Raw genomic sequence first — 16602 nt, forward strand, 5'->3', positions numbered from 1 at the left:
TGGATAATAATATCCACTCTGCCAATTTGATAAAGAATGTTTCTACAAACAAGTGCTCGCGGTTCGTTGCCAATACAAGCTACGCCGCTGCATGAGAATTGTTCTTGGACGATATTTTACCCGCCGTCCTCGGTTAACCTGCTACGAAGGAACGTGTAGCCGGGCAATGCTCTGCATCCAATCCCAGTGGAACACGCTGAGCGTTGAACCCAAGGTCCAGAAATATCGGCTTCTGTCGCAGCTAATGGCCGGCGACGGAGAAATAGTTCCAGTTAACTGCTGACATTCTCTGCTGGAAAGGGTCGAAAGATCCCCCAATCTCTGCAACCTCGCCATGAGCATCCTTTGAGCAAGACCCACCCCCTCACCCCCTGCTGCTCATTAATGACATGTATCTGAACTCACTACAAGTCACAGGCAACGTTCACTCACAGTCTGCGGCATACCTCTGCAGCCTGACGTGGGACTGACCGCGACACAACTCTCTGAACTTCTCGTTCGACAACCCCAGCTCTCCGCAGCCTGTCCTTCCTCGAAACCAGCGTCAACATGGTTACCGTGTCAAACATCGAGTCCCTTATTAGCACCGTTTGTGCCGAGCTGGTTTGCGCCAGTTTCGGGTGATAAAAGACAGCGAACATCACTGTGGACGTCAATCTTTTTTTGCAGCCCCTAAAGCTGGCCATTCCCTCCCTCTTCTCTAAGGGATCGGCTTAATGAAGGCATGGGCCCCGCAGGCCCCAAAGCCGCGAGGTTGACTTGTGATTAAGCCTGTGGTATAGGAAGCCCGATGCCTGCAGAAGGGAAGCGGCTGCTGCATGCGATCCTGGCTGTGTGTGTAGATAAATCAGGGGTTTAAGTGGACAGGGAGCTGGCACTCTGTCAAGAACACCGGCGTCTCTACCTTCAGTCGGGTTATATCCGGAGTCACGAGGAGAATGGGTTTGGAAGTTATAATAACGGGCAAAGATCGTCGGAACACCCCTTGGCATTATAAGGATTTTAATTTGATTTGCCGTGGTTGAAACCGGAAAGTGTTTGTGAGGAAGCACTTGAATTGAATTGCATTGCAGATACGCTTAAAGAGACGGTTTCAGGAAACGGTTGATTTAACCGTATGCACCGACACAATCGCTACAGCAAATGCAATCAGTTGGCAGAAGCGGATTTGGCCCTTGGGGTAACAATGCCACCATCAAACCACACGGCTAGTAAGTAATCTCCTAATCTAACTGGCAGACGAGCAATAAAAAAAGAGTTAAAGGAGACCTTAACTTTGAAGAATCACCCCAGTGCCTGCAGCCTCCCTTGGCCCTCCCAGATGCCTAGCCCTATTCTTGATGTGCATCTGAAAGAATCCTCTGCAAGTCGCTTTGGATAGAAGCATCAGCTAAACGACTAATCCGTAGAGTAAGTGTAAGTCGAGTAAAATGACTTGGAAGCTAAAAAGTGCAGACGTGGGGAAGTTAATGATCCAGCCTAATAACGCAGAGAGCCCAGGTTCCCAGGCAGGACAAATCCCCTGCTGCCAGGGGTAATGCTTCGGGATGATAGATCGCCAGTCCATTTCCTGGCCCTCGGAAGAAAGCTAGTTTCCAACCACAACACGCATTCCAAACAAAGCGAGACACTGCTCCCCCCCCACCCCCCCCCCCCCCCCATGCTTATTGTTTCTGAAAGGTCAGCACTTTTAGTGAAGGTACTTGCATTGGCCTGTCAACAGGAAACAATGGGGAGGGGAGAAAGAATGGGGCACTGCCCACAATCAGTAAACTGCTCGACTAAGCATAAATCTCAATTTCAGGTGCGTGTCGTGCGGACACTCCCCTGGGGTAGTGTTGAAATGTTGAACACATGTTTTGTGTGTTTTGCACATGCCGCTGCCTACCCTGGCTCAAGCCTCTTGGATATATTTAGGCATCAGTCATGGCAGGTTTAAACCTCCCCGTTGTGTAGTCCCTCTATGACTGATTGCTTCAGAGCACACCGTCAAATCATCATTCATCTATAGCTCTATTCTCACACCGTTGTGCTTCTCCAAGGTGATGGCCAGGGAACTCCATGCACCGTGACTTTTATGAGTACATCTGAACTGAATAAACCCAATATTGTCCTGTGTTTTGTATGTCCTTATATGGTCGTGTGTGGATCGTTCGCTCCTTAATTTGGAGTGCAAAGAAATGCACAGAAATCCTACTACTTTCTGAGGCAGAACCACGCCAGTGTTTTCCTCCAAGCCAAACATTGCAAGTCCAGTGTTTCTGGAGCAGCCTCTGCATAGCGTAGCCGTGAGTCATTGATGGATCGCTGCTGACTTCTGTTTGATTAGCATCTCAGCTACTTGTGATACGTCTCATTCAGTTCTCCATTATCTCATCATTGACCCTACCAAACCAACCGGTCTCGGTAGATGATGATCATACAGATAAAATCTCTGTGGATGAATTGGAAGAAAAGGTAGTGTTACCCATTTTTGGTGACGGATGAGTCGACTAGCATGAGCTAGTCAGGGCTACGGCTTTCCCAAAAGGAAACGTCTGTGATTTATTCCCTTCCTCCCTCCAAGGACAGCTGATAAACTGCAGGAAAAGAGCCGGAAGTACCTCGCAAATGACCACATTTTTGCGGGCCTCATCAGCGCTATTTTTGCCCCCAAAAATACCCTGTTTGAGTGGGACGGCCTTTGTTGTGTTGGGCCCCTACCATGTAGAGCAGGAAGGCCTGGTGTAGGCTGTCCCACTGGGGCGGTCTGTCTAAATGGTAAATGGACTGCATTTGTACAGCACTTTACTAACCAGTGGCCAGAGTCTAAGCACTGTACAATGTTGCCCAACATTCACCCTATCGTGCACACATTCACACACCGACCTCATAAATTCAGAACATTGTATGCTGCGATGTATGCAGATATATAGATATGCATATATTTTGGAATGAATGGATTCTAAATGCATTGTGTGACTGTTACAATAGAATGGAAAACCAAAAAAAGAAACACAAGAAATGTTTGTAGATCTCCTACATTGTTAACTATTATGTCCAAGTTGTGTTATATTCATAACTTGGGGCAACAGCTCACCTCCCCTCTCAAGAGCTGTAGTCGGCTGTATTGATTATGGTCTGTGCTGTAATAGCTGAGCTGCTGTAGTTCTCCCATGTGCCTTCTAGATGCCAAGATGGACTCTTTCGCAGGCAGTGTGAGAAATAACTCACCCAGACATTAAGGCTGTCTACTCACCTTTATGTCAAACTTTGGCGTCATGGTGGGTCTTTGTGTATGTCTGAGAATTACTGTTTGTGTGTGTCTGACTGGATGAGGCACACGCACAACCACACACTCTCTGGTATGTCTAGTTTTTCTCCAGTGCGTGTCTCTGTCCAAGTGTGTGTTCGTCAGAGTGTTCATTGCAAAGAACACTGACAAGTGTTGTCGGAAAGACATTCCAACGGTAAAATAGCCTCTCTGGCCCTCCTGAGACCCAGAGTACTGCCTGACCTCTCCAACATGGCTGCCTCATTCCCTTCACTTGCCTCCAGAGGTTATTAACACTCTCGAGGGTGTGAATGACCTGGAGTTTGAACTAAAGTTCAATCCTTTATCTTTGTTTTTAACTATTTAGGTCTGTTTTCTGTAATTTTTACAACAGAAAAATAATTAAATGTAAACCAAAAAAATAAAACGGTTGTCCTCATACCAAAGATAAGTATTATAATAATGGTTGAATTCCTTGCCTCAACAGTTTTCTTTCATTCTTATTTTCAGTTGCTGGTTTGAACTTGACAACCCTAATTATAATTCGTTATGGAGGTGGGTGGGTGTACAAAATGGAATGTATTCTCACAAAGGCTTAAGCCTTTGACTAAGATTGATGAATTGTTTGCCAACAACATGACTCAATATAGATGTTGGCACTGCTTGCAGGGTTGTCCTTCACTTCATCTCACTAAAACCGGTGTAATGGTGACGAATCAAACTCTGTATCGTGTACACACTAGACATTCACTCAAATTAGCTGATTTAATAAGTGGCTAACCAACGGAAAACGTCTGTTATTTTTGTGCTTTATCATGTGGTGAATGATTGAGCGATCAAAGTGATTGATTGAACACATACCTGTGGATTAGCAGGAAAATCTCCACCAAACATCTGGTGTTTAACTTGGCTTCATGCATCACCCAAACAGATTTCAAAGTCTGTCTGTCTGGCTACTCACTTTATAGACATGACCAGACGTGTGTTTATATTGCCAACGGCCTACAGTACATACAAACAAACAAACACGGCAACAACAACAACAAGTTTGTAAACAACAATAAAATGACATCATCCATGTCCCTCTCCCTCCCAGAGTCTGGATGAGCTGGAGGATGACGACGGGGGTGACCGGGAGAGGAAGATGGAGCAGCAGCTGGTCCAGGCCAACACGGTGCAGAACGAGGCCATGACCCCCAGCCCGGGATCCCCAGAGTCCCCTGGCCCCCCTGGTCACCTGTCCCAGGTAAGACCCCCACCCAGCTCCACATCGTGGTCCTGCTTCACGTTAGCACACACCGTGTTAACATGCTAGTGTGCTAACCCTAGGAATGCACTCTCATTACACCACCGCCAAAAGCAGCTCGTCGCTACAAAGCATGCTCACTCTGGGAATTTACAGGACTGTCAAATATTCCTAGCTGACGGGTCACCCACCTCCTGTGACCTCATCTGTGTACTTTGGTTATTTTTTATTGGAATAGCCGGGAGCACAGTTGCATTCTGAAAGGGGTTTTATAGGCCAACGATACAAGACACACCCGAGCCCTTGAAGGGCGAGGAAATACTCTTCAAAATGTTAAACGCATTCAGCTCGGCCCTCTTTTTCCTTTAAATTAAATGAATTTTGAAGGGTTAGGTCATAGGGGGCAGGATGGCTAGGATAAGTGTCTAGGATGTCCAACACCCAGCAGAAACACCACCTGAAGTCTACCTGTATGAATCCCAGAGCAAGATGCCCTATCTGATTCTGAATGACATGTCTCTGTACTGTCTATCACCTACCTGCTTCTTTATGACATGTATCTGTACTGTCTAATCCCTACCTGCTTTTGAATGACAAGTCTCTGTACTGTCTAACCCCTACCTGCTTCTGAATGGCATGTCTTTGTACTGTCTAGCCCCTACCTGCTTCTGAATCACAAGTCTCTGTACTGTCTAACACGTGCCTGCTTCTGAATGACAAGTCTATGTACTGCCCTGCTTCTGATGTCAAGTCTCTATACTGTCAATCCCCTACCTGCTTCTGAATGACATGTCCCTGTACTGTATAACCCATATCTACTTCTGAATGACATGTATCGGAATTCACCTTTTGGGTGCTTTAGATAAAAGTACCTGCAAAACTGAATAGTATGTGTAGTGACAGGTGGCTGTATCAAAGCTCAAGGCTAAAATACTTCACGTCTCCATAAATACTTTAACAGGAGGCCGTGTTCAGGGTTACTATCTGTGGAAGACGTTTACTGCAGTGTGACTGAATATTTGAATCTAAAACGAGGAACAGCGTGTTCCTTCTCCAACGTGACGCGACAGTCGAGTGTAACATGTAAATAGACGGGCTTCAAAAACGTTCTGAGGTATTAGCGGTTTCAAATGAATGTGGTGGCTTCTGAGCTGTGTGAACTCTGCACAACTTGTTCAGAACTCTGCAGTTTTGAAGTGAGCCGAGCGGACATTTAAATGGGCTCTCTGAGTGACGGCTTCTGTTCGCTCCGCTGAGATTTATTTCCCAGATGGACCGTTTTTTGTTGCGCCTCAGCGGTCTCTGGTGCTTTTCCACTTTTACAGCACACCCCGTAACACGGCATGGATATATTTTACAGGAGTCTCTTATGTGATAGATATAGCTGAGCATTTCACACTCGCATGCAGCAACAGTCTGATAGCAACCTGTCTTGAAATCACAGACACACACACACACACACACATGCACACACGCATATTAAAAGCAGGCAAGTCACGTGTGTCCATGTATAACACATGTTTGAAATTCCCAGAGCAACATCTGTCAGATGTAGCGGTAACGATAACATCCGTCCAACCTCAAGGCTATGGTCACGTTTAGAATTCAACATGAGACGGCCGGGGTTTTGCAACCTACTCATGCGCTCACTAACGCATGTCAATATGCCCCTTGGAGACCGTAGGTTCGATTCCAAACTTTGCTGCTACACGTCGTTCACGCGTATCTTTAAATCCGCTTTCAATGTCTGTCTCCGCGCTGCCTCTTGTCCGTAAAATGTCGAAATGTTTCCGAAAATAACTACTCATCTGCGGAATGGGCTCTCCTGCAAGTCTGGCTTTTTGGAGGCCTTATCCCTGCAACCCAGCGGGTGCCAGGTGGGCTCACAGCCCTCCACCGGCCTGACAGAAGCTTGGAGGGCGCTGAGAACTGAGCAGGGGACGCTATGTCCCGGCCAAACTCCCTGACGGCTGTCAAAGGGATGTCTCTGGATTAACATGGGTGATGGAGACGAGAGGAGCTGAAATCATGAAAACAGCCCCAAATCAGCTCGGCCTGGTCTGTTCTAGAAGGAGAGGAGGAGGAGGAGGAGGAGGAGGAGGAGGAGGAGGAGGAAAGCCACAGGCATAATCTCTGTATAGGTTTGAAACAAGGAGCAGTTACAGAAGGATTTAAGGCAAAAGGCCTTGGCCATGTCCTGGCTTGTTGTTTTGTACGTTTTATGTATGCGTTTTTTTTTTTTTTTTTACGCACACAGCTTGCACTGCACTCAACTCCTGCGAAGAGCGGTACGGTTTGATGTTCCTTCAGACGGGCGACCGTAACTCAGACATTCAGTAGTATAACATTTATAGTACTACGACCATTTAAATGGAAACACCAGCGACCAACATGTGGTTTTTGTGTTTATGTGTGCGTCTGACTGGGTGAGATACACACTGAAGAAAAGGGAAGGAGGCGGCCCTGTTGGAGAGGTCATGCAGCACCACAGAGTCGGAGGAGGGCCAGGGAGGCGCTGACCGTTGGAATGTCCTTCCGACAACACGTGGCCGTGTCCTTCTAGCCTGACGTACACACACTTGGACCGACACGAGCACTGGAGCGAAACTAGACTAAACACACACACACACACACACACACACACACACACACACACACACACACACACACACACACACACACACACACACACACACACACACACACACACACACACACACAGGTCTAGTATCCATAGGTCTAGTATCCATAGGAGGGGAGGGTCCGGGAGAGACCCCTGGTGGCGATGTGTTCCTTGTTTACTGAGGGGGGAGTGAAGCCTTACAACGTGAACCTTGCAGAACCCACCGTGCGGAACCCATTCCAGCGCAGTCGTCTGCTTCTCATGTGCTGACACTTTTTCTTTTCCTTTTCACTGTTTCAATCTTTTACGGTTTCGCTTTCTTTCATTCCCCTCTTTCACTTTTCTTCTTTCCCTCTCACTCTCCTTCACGGTTCCACTGTTGAGTTCACTCTACTTCTTTGTCTGCCACTCAGCCATTCAATCAGTAAAGGGCACCAATTTCGACGGGACTCATTAACATTTAATTAACTGATTTCAGTTACAAAAAGGGCCATTATGCAAAGCGTCGTATCTGAAACGGCAGGATCGGGATTGAAGTTCAGCATCATATACCCTCAATACTAATGCAACTTTATTTTTCATTGTCTGCCTGAAGCAGTGCTTCCAATGGGCAGCTAACCAACAGCCGGTGTGTGTGTGTGTGTGTGTGTGTGTGTGTGTGTGTGTGTGTGTGTGTGTGTGTGTGTGTGTGTGTGTGTGTGTGTGTGTGTGTGTGTGTGTGTGTGTGTGTGTGTGTGTGTGTGTGTGTGTCTTTGCTTCCTGCTCCTAATTTACAATTTATAGTAGTATATAATATTCATTGTAAGTCTCTTTAGATAAAAGCTTCTGCTAAAATGACATAATTATTGTAAAATATAGAAATCGGATATTCAGATTATTAATTTAGCTCATTGCTAGCCAACCTATTGTCTCGACAAACAAGTAACTTCCCACCCTTTTTTCCCTTTCAAAGCTTTAATAACTCCTTTGGGCTTTAAACTGTCAATCATTCTTAGTTATTCAAAAATAATTCCATCAGGGGCCTGAGAGCACACCAACGCCACCACCGCTAATAGCGTTTTATTAATTTAGTCATTTCTGTTGCTAAAACATTCGTGAGGTTTGATTGGTCGAGGCGTGTCGCCGGGCAGCCGGCTGGGACGCAGGATGAAGAGCTCTATTGTAGAGTGTAGCACGGCGCGCTTTGAGGAGGTTCCCCATGGAATGAATGGACTGTCAGGATCCCAGAGAATACACGCATGTAAACACACACACACACACACACACACACACACACACACACACACACACACACACACACACACACACACACACACACACACACACACACACACACACACACACACACACACACACACACACACACACACTCCCCCCCCAACTCTAGGGATGCAAAAATGACATTTCGTTTTTTTTGCTGTGAATAAATGTCCCCGATTTATTTTCCACTACCTTGCACATTCACTGTGTATTTTATTCAGTCCATGTGCGTTGCAAACCCACCAGAGCTTGGTTCGTCGGGCCGTTTTTACCGTCGCAGAGGTAACAGGATACGCTTCAACACAGCTGTCTTAATGCTATGGCCATTGGGGACCTTTTGAAACGTGATGCTTGATACTTTGTCCCCCTTGTTTATCTTATGTTTTCTTCGTCTTTTTTCAATTTCCTCCTCAAGGCCAGGGTGCCATCAGTCCTGTCACCGTATATTCTGCCCTCTCCCCTCTCTCTACCTCACCCCTCTCTCTACCTCACCCCTCTCTCTACCTCTCACCCCTCATCACACTCCAGCCTCTCGCTCTCCAAGCGACTGTGTGAGGTGATATATCATACTGCAAGGCCCTCATCCTTTATGAAAGCTTTATGCTTTTTTTCTTCTTTCTTTCTTTCTGTCTCGCTCGGTCTCTCCGTCTTTGTCTGTTCCTGCCTGTCTTTCTGCCTCTGTTTCTGTCCGTCTGTCTCTGCCTCTCTCTATACATCTCTCTCTCTCTCTCTGTCCGTATGTCTCTGTCCGCTCCCTCCGTCTGTCTTTCTCTCCGTCCATCCGTCTTTATTTCTCTGTGTCAAATGCACATCCAGTACTCAGGATGAAAAGTCTTATTTATCACCACTGACCGACTTCTCCGTGGGTCCCCTCAACCTGTCACACCAAATCTGCTCCCGTGCCGAGCACTTCGAGTGCTGATCAATCAAAACCTCAAAACCTCTGTCGAGTCGCTGTTGATGATGTCATCGTCCACTCGTCCAATCTTTCTTTGAGATGACCAATTATCTATCGTCTATCGGTTGATGTTGACGTTTGTTTTTTAACTTGTGCTGTCTTTGTTTCTGTTGTTGCAGGAGACTCCGCGGTCGGGGGGCGTTCGCCACAAAAGGTCAGACTTTTTATTTTTCATTTTTCTATCGATTCATTTATCGAGCCAATAATTTTTTCTATTTTTGTATTTATGGATTCGCTTTGGAGTGTTCATTTGGAGATGCAAAATGGTGTGTATGGGCAATGCGTCCCTTGATTTATAAATTAATTTAAAAAAGTGCACACCAATATGTGATTGAATACATTGCTTCCACTAAGTGGCTCCTGCTGGTTCTAACAACCCTTTTAACAACCAGTGCATGCTGAAGTCTTTCACATGGTCTAATATGTTATAGATTATACGTTTAACATTATAAACTTATTATAAACCCCAACGAGTCTCCTTCCAACACGATGCTATATGACTCACATTATTTCTCTTCAAAGCATACTTCTTAAGCATAATTTAATAATATTTCCTCTTGCTAGAGCAGGGTGAACTGCAGCCTCTGAAAATATTCAAATCTGAGGCTTCTTGCTTCAAGGGCTGTGGTCCTTTAATCAGAAGAAAGTCTCTCACAGCTAGATAGTTCTGAAGTTCGTTTGCCAGTCGTCAACTGACACCGCTGGTCTGGTAATGTCATTAAGGCGGGGGTTTTGATTGGCCAGAGACCCCCTCTCTCCCCCTCGCACTCTCTCGCTCCCCTGCCTCTCTCCCTACTCTCTCTCTACTCTCTCCTAGCCACTCTCCTCCCTAAATGTCATATTGCTGGGCCCTAATGGATTGTGTATTATTTGTGTGTATTATCTGTGTGTAAAAGTAGTGCACATACAACTAGGTGTGTGTGGGTGGGTGGTACACTCTTTTTCAACCCCTCATTATGTTTGGGACAATTTCTTGGAACTGAACAGTGAGCAGATATATTTTTGCTCAAAATGGGGCTGCCATTTTAGATACCCCTTTTGTGTGTGTGCCTTGACCCAAATGTCAAGCACACTTTCACAATGTAAATGTAGAGGGGAATGACCTTAAAGTGTTCAAATGGAGAGAAAAACATAAGACCTTATAAATATATGGAGTAGGCAACGAGAGCCTCGACAGCATTTCCAGGACTTCATGGTTGTTATTCTTATCAGAAGCACTGGAAAAAATGGTACTGGGCCGAATAAAATTAAGTACAAAGTTAACTGTTGATTCAGTAAATGTCACTGTACAGATGTGGAATCTCCTGCTTTTCTGGGAAGAAGAAATGGTTTGATCAAACATTGAAAAGGTTGATTCATAACTTTGTATCTTATTATTTTTATTTATTTATTTATTTTTATTGCAACAATGTCAATTGTTATGTCACCCAGACTTTAACTGGGCTTCTCCAAACACAAGAATGCAGGGTGGTGGGGTTGAAGCCGGTTTATTGCAGAGGTTTGGCCTGTTACTCCATGTTGCTATGCTGGAGATACACACTGATTATTCAATGTGCAACAGGTGTGCGGCCTCAACCAGCCCCCAGAGTCCATTCAGGCCCCGTTTACACGAAGGGAAAACGCAGATATTTCCACGCGGTTTGGCCTCTCATTTACACGAAAACGCTGTTTTTGTCACAGAAAACGATAATTTCTAAAAACTCCGGCCAAAGTGGAGATTTCTGAAAACGCTGGTTATGTGTTGTCGTGTCAACGGGGAGAAACGAGGTTTTAGGTTCTGAAGCGTCACATTATGCGCCAGGAAATGCTAAACGTCATATGAGCGCCCTGTGTTTACAGTTTGTTTGTTACAGGAAGACGCTCGTGTTATTCGTTGCTGTTGATTCTGAGGATTCTGATTGGCTTGCATGGCTTTATCCTTCTCCCTACACTGCCGCCCATAGGTTTGGCATAGTTATATGGTGCTCAACGGCGTATTTATGCGTTTTGATGTCAACGACCACTTTTTTGAAAACGATGTGTGCACAATGTTATTTTTAAAAACGGAGGGGGGGAAATATTTGTTTCTATAAATACCCTGCTACGTATAAACGTGGCCTCAGACTCGGGCCAGGTGAGGCTGCCCAAACCAGCCGTCGTCCACACACACACATCGTATATTCACAATAATCTCAGTTTCTTGCCACAATCTAGGTCCCTTAAATCGTATTGCTCTAAAAGTCATGTTCGTTGTTCATGAGGCAATATTCATGATTTGTCTCTTCTCCATCAAGCATGCAAAACTGAATGGGGGGAAAAAAACCTCACTGGGCATTGGGTATTTATCGATTTATAAATGTATAGACCGTTGTAATTGTTGACGGACATTTGAAAAGGTGGGCAGGTGCACTGGCCTCTGTTTGGGATTTCTTTGTTTGTTAGCATTATCACATCCAGCAGTAGCTCTGTCTGTCTGTTTCTCTGTCTGTCGGTGTGTTGCTCTTCTCTGCTGGAATATGCAGACGGCCGTATGGACTGGGACGGTGCATGCGAGCCCCAAAGCACTCTGCAGTAATTGGACTTCCCCCAGAGAGTGCGAGCGAGTGTTTTTTGACCCTTGGGACTATCCATAAGTGGTGGTGATGGGTTGGTGGAACCAGGGCTGTTGTGGAGGTGGAGGTCGTGGTGGTGGAGGCGGTTTTCATGGATTTGGGCGAGGGTAGTGGTGTGGAGGGAGTGATATTTATTGGTGATGGTAGAGCAGGTGGGGTAAGGGTGATGCTTTTGGGTGGAGGTGGTATTAGTCGCGGGTTCGGGTGGGGGAAGGCCTGTTTGGCGCCTGACAAGTTCTCAGATACTTTTAAAGAAATAGAGTACAAAGGGATAGAAAATTCATAAAATATAAATAAATACAAATTTGCATGAATATTTTCCCCCAGAATGCCCTCTAGACGGCAGAGCGCGAGTGACTCAGCGCACCGCAGATAAGCTTTAAAGGACGCACACAAAGGCCTTTGTAAAACACGTTTCATCCCTCTCCTTAAGAAGCAGCGACATTCAAAGAAAACCTTTCTTGGATAGAACTCTAACCCGCCGCTCTCGCACTCTCGCTTCAGGTCCTCGAATGTAAATTCACCCTCTCTCTCTCTCATAATCAAAACCCTTTTTCCGCCGCAAAGTTGCAGGCGGTAAGAAAGGCAAAGGGGGGCGGGGGCGTGATAATGCTCGCCTAATTGAAAGAAGTGGGCGCGCTTTCATGTCGGGAACGTCTGCAGCACTCTGTTAACTTTCAGTTAATAGAGTGTGGAGTAGCATCGACTCGACTGTACCGCTACCTGCCGGACGTGATGGCGAGTTCAGGTAGCGTTCTTTATGCTCAATCTAAGTTTTTATTAAGTTTGAAAGTGCACTACGTCAGAAAACGAAAAAGTTTGAATGACTCGGTGAAAAACGTATTGTCCCGTCCTTTCCGTAGCCCGTCTGCTGGTGGTTCGGCGGAGGAGGACATGGGAGGAAGCCCCAGACAACTAGCGCCTCGCCAGCCCAGAGAACCCCACACCTCAGGGAGCCTTGAGAGGAGGTTGGAGGAGCTGGAGAAGGTACGCTTCAGCCGGGAGGTCAACACCGATCTCTTTATTCCATTTTGGTCTCCAGAATACCAAGGAGTATTGTAATGTATATATTTTTTAAATGCTTCCGGGTAAGGTTCTTTCCTTCTTCAGAGAGTCGCCCCTTGATTCTGAGGTGAAGCAGACATTTTGTGGAGACTAAGTTAGCCACTAGATGCTAGCTTTCCCGGATCCGTATGCATACACAGAATAACACCACAAACCATCAACAGCTGTCTCAGGTGTCATATCCTACTGTTGCCCTCCAAAAAACCCTTTAAGAGGCTAACGTTCCCCACTTTGCAGCACTTATGTCTCTGAAGGGTTGTGGAAAAGCAATTTTGTAGCTAGCTAGCTAGCTTGCTAGTTGTCACGTCCTGCTACTGTACAACCGATTTAAAGGCTTCTTAGGAAACTTTTATTATTTTTTTATGATAAAAGCTGCTAGCTTGTGTATGTATATGGAGCAGGGGAAGCTTCCTAGCTAGCTACGTCTGTACTGCACAACTGATTTAAAGGCGTCTTTAGGAAACTTTTATTCTCCCTGTCGGTCGTCACTCTCCTGTCCCTGAACCTGAAGGCGGATGAAAAGAGCTCAGGGAAATGTATATTAAAAGAGTTTCTCTACAAAAGGTGACAAAAGTTAACCTTTCCTTTGAGGTCTGACCCGCTGTGTTCCTCGCTGGCGACCTCCTCCCGGTCTGGGTATGTGGTGACCTTTTCCATTGTGGAGATGTTTCTCTGGAAGCCTTCAACCCCTTAACTGCCGCGTCTCCGGTCCGTCCCCGACTCAAATGTCACCTAGGCCCCCACACCGACATGAAAAGAAACGTTGAATATTATAATTATTATAAAAGCAAGTGAATCACTCCATAAGAAAAGTCCAACTGTTTTCTGAATCTTACCGTTTAGTTGACTCTTTATTCTTTTAGTCGCTTATGGTGCTTTTTTGCGGGGGTGGCATGTGGCTCAGGAGGAGGAGCGGGTTGTCTGGTAACCAGAAGGTTGCTAGTTCGATCCCCGGAGTGTTGAGGTGTCTCTGGGCAAGGCACCTAACATGAACTGCTCCCAACGAGTTGGCTGACGCCTTGCATGGTTGACTCCGCCATCGGTGTGTGAATGTGCGCATGGATTGGTGAATGTTAGGCAATATCGTAAAGCGCCTGGAGTGGCCACTGATTAGAAAAGTGCTAAATATATGCAATCCATTTACCATTTTATCCAAAGATACTTGAATTCAGTGAATTCAGATAGCATTAAGTAGCAGTTAGGCATTAGTGCCTCCGAGCGTGATTCCCTACAAGAAGCCTGAACCTGTAGACCGGGAGTCAAACTCCCTCACCGCTAGATTCTCCCATTCTTTGACGCTCAGTTTGTCCGCCTCAAAGTGTCATATTCCAAGTTAAATTGTTCATTATCCACCAGAGAAGGTGGTCACACTCTCCGGAGATAGGGTTATTTTTCTTCTTCTGAGCACTTTGAGAGAAGAGAGGCCTGCAGTCTGGATCAACCCCCACCTAATCGCTCGCATCTTCTCCCCCCGATGAATGGGTTTCCATGGCAACACGTTTCCAGGCTTATCGGCGTAGCCTGGAAACCAGTACAGCGGGGGGGGGGGGGGGCTCCTGAGTAGTACTACTACGACTGCAGAGTGTCACAAAGCAGAGATCACTGTTGTGTCTTCCATTGCATGTGCTGTGGTCTCAGACAGAAGAGACGCGCTGACTACATAGGGAAGGCAGAGTTTGTACTGTTGCCTCACACACTGATGAAAAGGTTTGGAAAGGAAGAAGTTTTTCATTTTCATTTAGATTAAGTTAGGTCAACAAGGAGGTAGTAGTTCTGGTGAATGCAGCATCAGCTGGATGATTTTAATACAAGAACTGATAGCTAAACAAAGTTGGACACACTCCTAACTTGACAAGCTGGTGATTTGCATGGTTGACTCGACATTGTTTCGGGCGGGAGGGGGGTGGGGGTCTATGAAAGGGTTAATGTGTGTATCTGTGAATGGGTGCATGTACGAGTGAAGTGTGTTTATACTGTATAATTATTTTCTTTTTCATATCTTGTGGCTTTCTAAAATTCTCTCCCTTCGCCTCTTTCTACCACTGTATCTCTGTCCATCTTTGTCTCTGTCTCTCTCTGGCTCCGTCTCTTGCTCTCTCTCTATTTATTCTAACAGCAATTTGCATGTAATTTGGTCTTGGCAGTGACTACCAGTTTTGGTCTGACAAAGGTTAGCCAAAACTATTAATGTTTGCTGGAGTCCTGATTAGAGGATTTTATGGGCAAATGATGTGATCAGTTATTATTGGCTTCTAGTAGGTAGGTGTACCGCCACATCATTAAGTGTATCTGTGTTCATCTGGGTCTGTGAGGTCATGATGGCTTGTTTCGGTGCCCACTTTTATGTTTTTTGTGTGTCTGTGTGTTATCGTTCTCTTTAAAAGCCTTTGGTCTACGTCAGTAGTATCGATCAACCAACTTCCTTTTTAAATCGTATTTATGTCGAGCTGTATATTTATTCTTTATTATCTCTGTGTCTCTCTCTCTGTCGCTCTATGTGTGTTTATGTGTGTGTAGGAGCTTCTCCGGGAGCGCCAGGAGAACAACAGGCTGCTGAAGGACAACGAGGAGAACCAAGACCTCATCGGCAAACTGAAGGAGGAGATTGACCTGTTGAACAGAGTAAGGGCCTCTCTATCTTTCTCTCCCCCATATCTGTGTGTCCTCGCCTTCCCTGTCCATCCTTCTAGTGTCCTAACCAGCTCCCTGTGTGTACATATCTCTCTCTCTCTCTCTCTGTCTCTGTCTCTGTCTCTGTCTCTGTCTCTGTCTCTCTGTCTATTTGTCTCTCTCTATTTGTCTCTCTCTATTTGTCTCTCTCTATTTGTCTCACTCTTTCTCGGTCTCTGCGTCTGTGGGGTCTGGTTTGTGTAAATGTATACCTTTTGCGTGGGCCCATGCCTTGGACATTAAAATCTTTGCACCAACTTGTGTTCATAATTGATGAATACAAATTGAGTCCTCTATTACTTATCATACAATCACCGTAGGGCATCATTCAGAACTCCTGGCTTAGCTTTGCCCTTTCGGACCGTACCAGCGTCCTACGGGGGTGGTACGTCGCACGCATCGCAAACCAACTCAACAAATGTAAACCGGGGCAGCGGATTAATTCAACCCAGCCGGTTCCAATCCCCCACGGACAGGCCTCAGAGCTCAGCATCCCCTAAATCCAAATGCTTAGAGCAGGCCAAGTTATTTAACACGCACGTAACAACGCCGATAAACGGCCTCTTCAATGAATGAATGAATGGCTTCTGCAGAATGGTTGTTCGTGCATCGACTCTCTCTGCCCTCAGGGGCGGATTAACCACCCCTGTGTACCACTTAAAGCATCAGGGGTAGAAGCCACTTAAAGCAGAGCAAAAGCCACTTAGATTAGCAGGGGAGTGTGGGAGAAAGACTACAGCCCTACAGAAGCCGTATTTTCAATCCCCCAGCTCCGGTCTTAACCATGTCTGAGTGAAGCCTCCCGCCAACCGCGGACTGAATTCGTCTGGCCGTGTACCCCACTCCCTCCCCCCCCCCCCCCCCCCCCCCCCCGATCGCCTAACACAAACAGATGCGTCGCGGATGGATTGACCAATCAGCTCCACTTTGGAGCGG

The 16602-nt window shown here is 46.1% G+C and overlaps 1 protein-coding gene across 1 annotated transcript in view; it reads left to right on the forward strand.

The window, feature by feature from the left end:
- Nucleotides 1-16602, forward strand: part of pawr (PRKC, apoptosis, WT1, regulator) — a 38807-nt gene that overhangs the window by 17738 nt on the left and 4467 nt on the right. The window contains 4 exon segments of the mRNA XM_060038572.1: nt 4350-4499; nt 9460-9494; nt 12795-12918; nt 15514-15626. Coding sequence (XP_059894555.1) covers nt 4350-4499; nt 9460-9494; nt 12795-12918; nt 15514-15626 — 422 coding nt within the window.

Source organism: Gadus macrocephalus, chromosome 19 (genome assembly GCF_031168955.1).
Source record: "Gadus macrocephalus chromosome 19, ASM3116895v1".
Classification (NCBI taxonomy): Eukaryota; Metazoa; Chordata; class Actinopteri; order Gadiformes; family Gadidae; genus Gadus; species Gadus macrocephalus.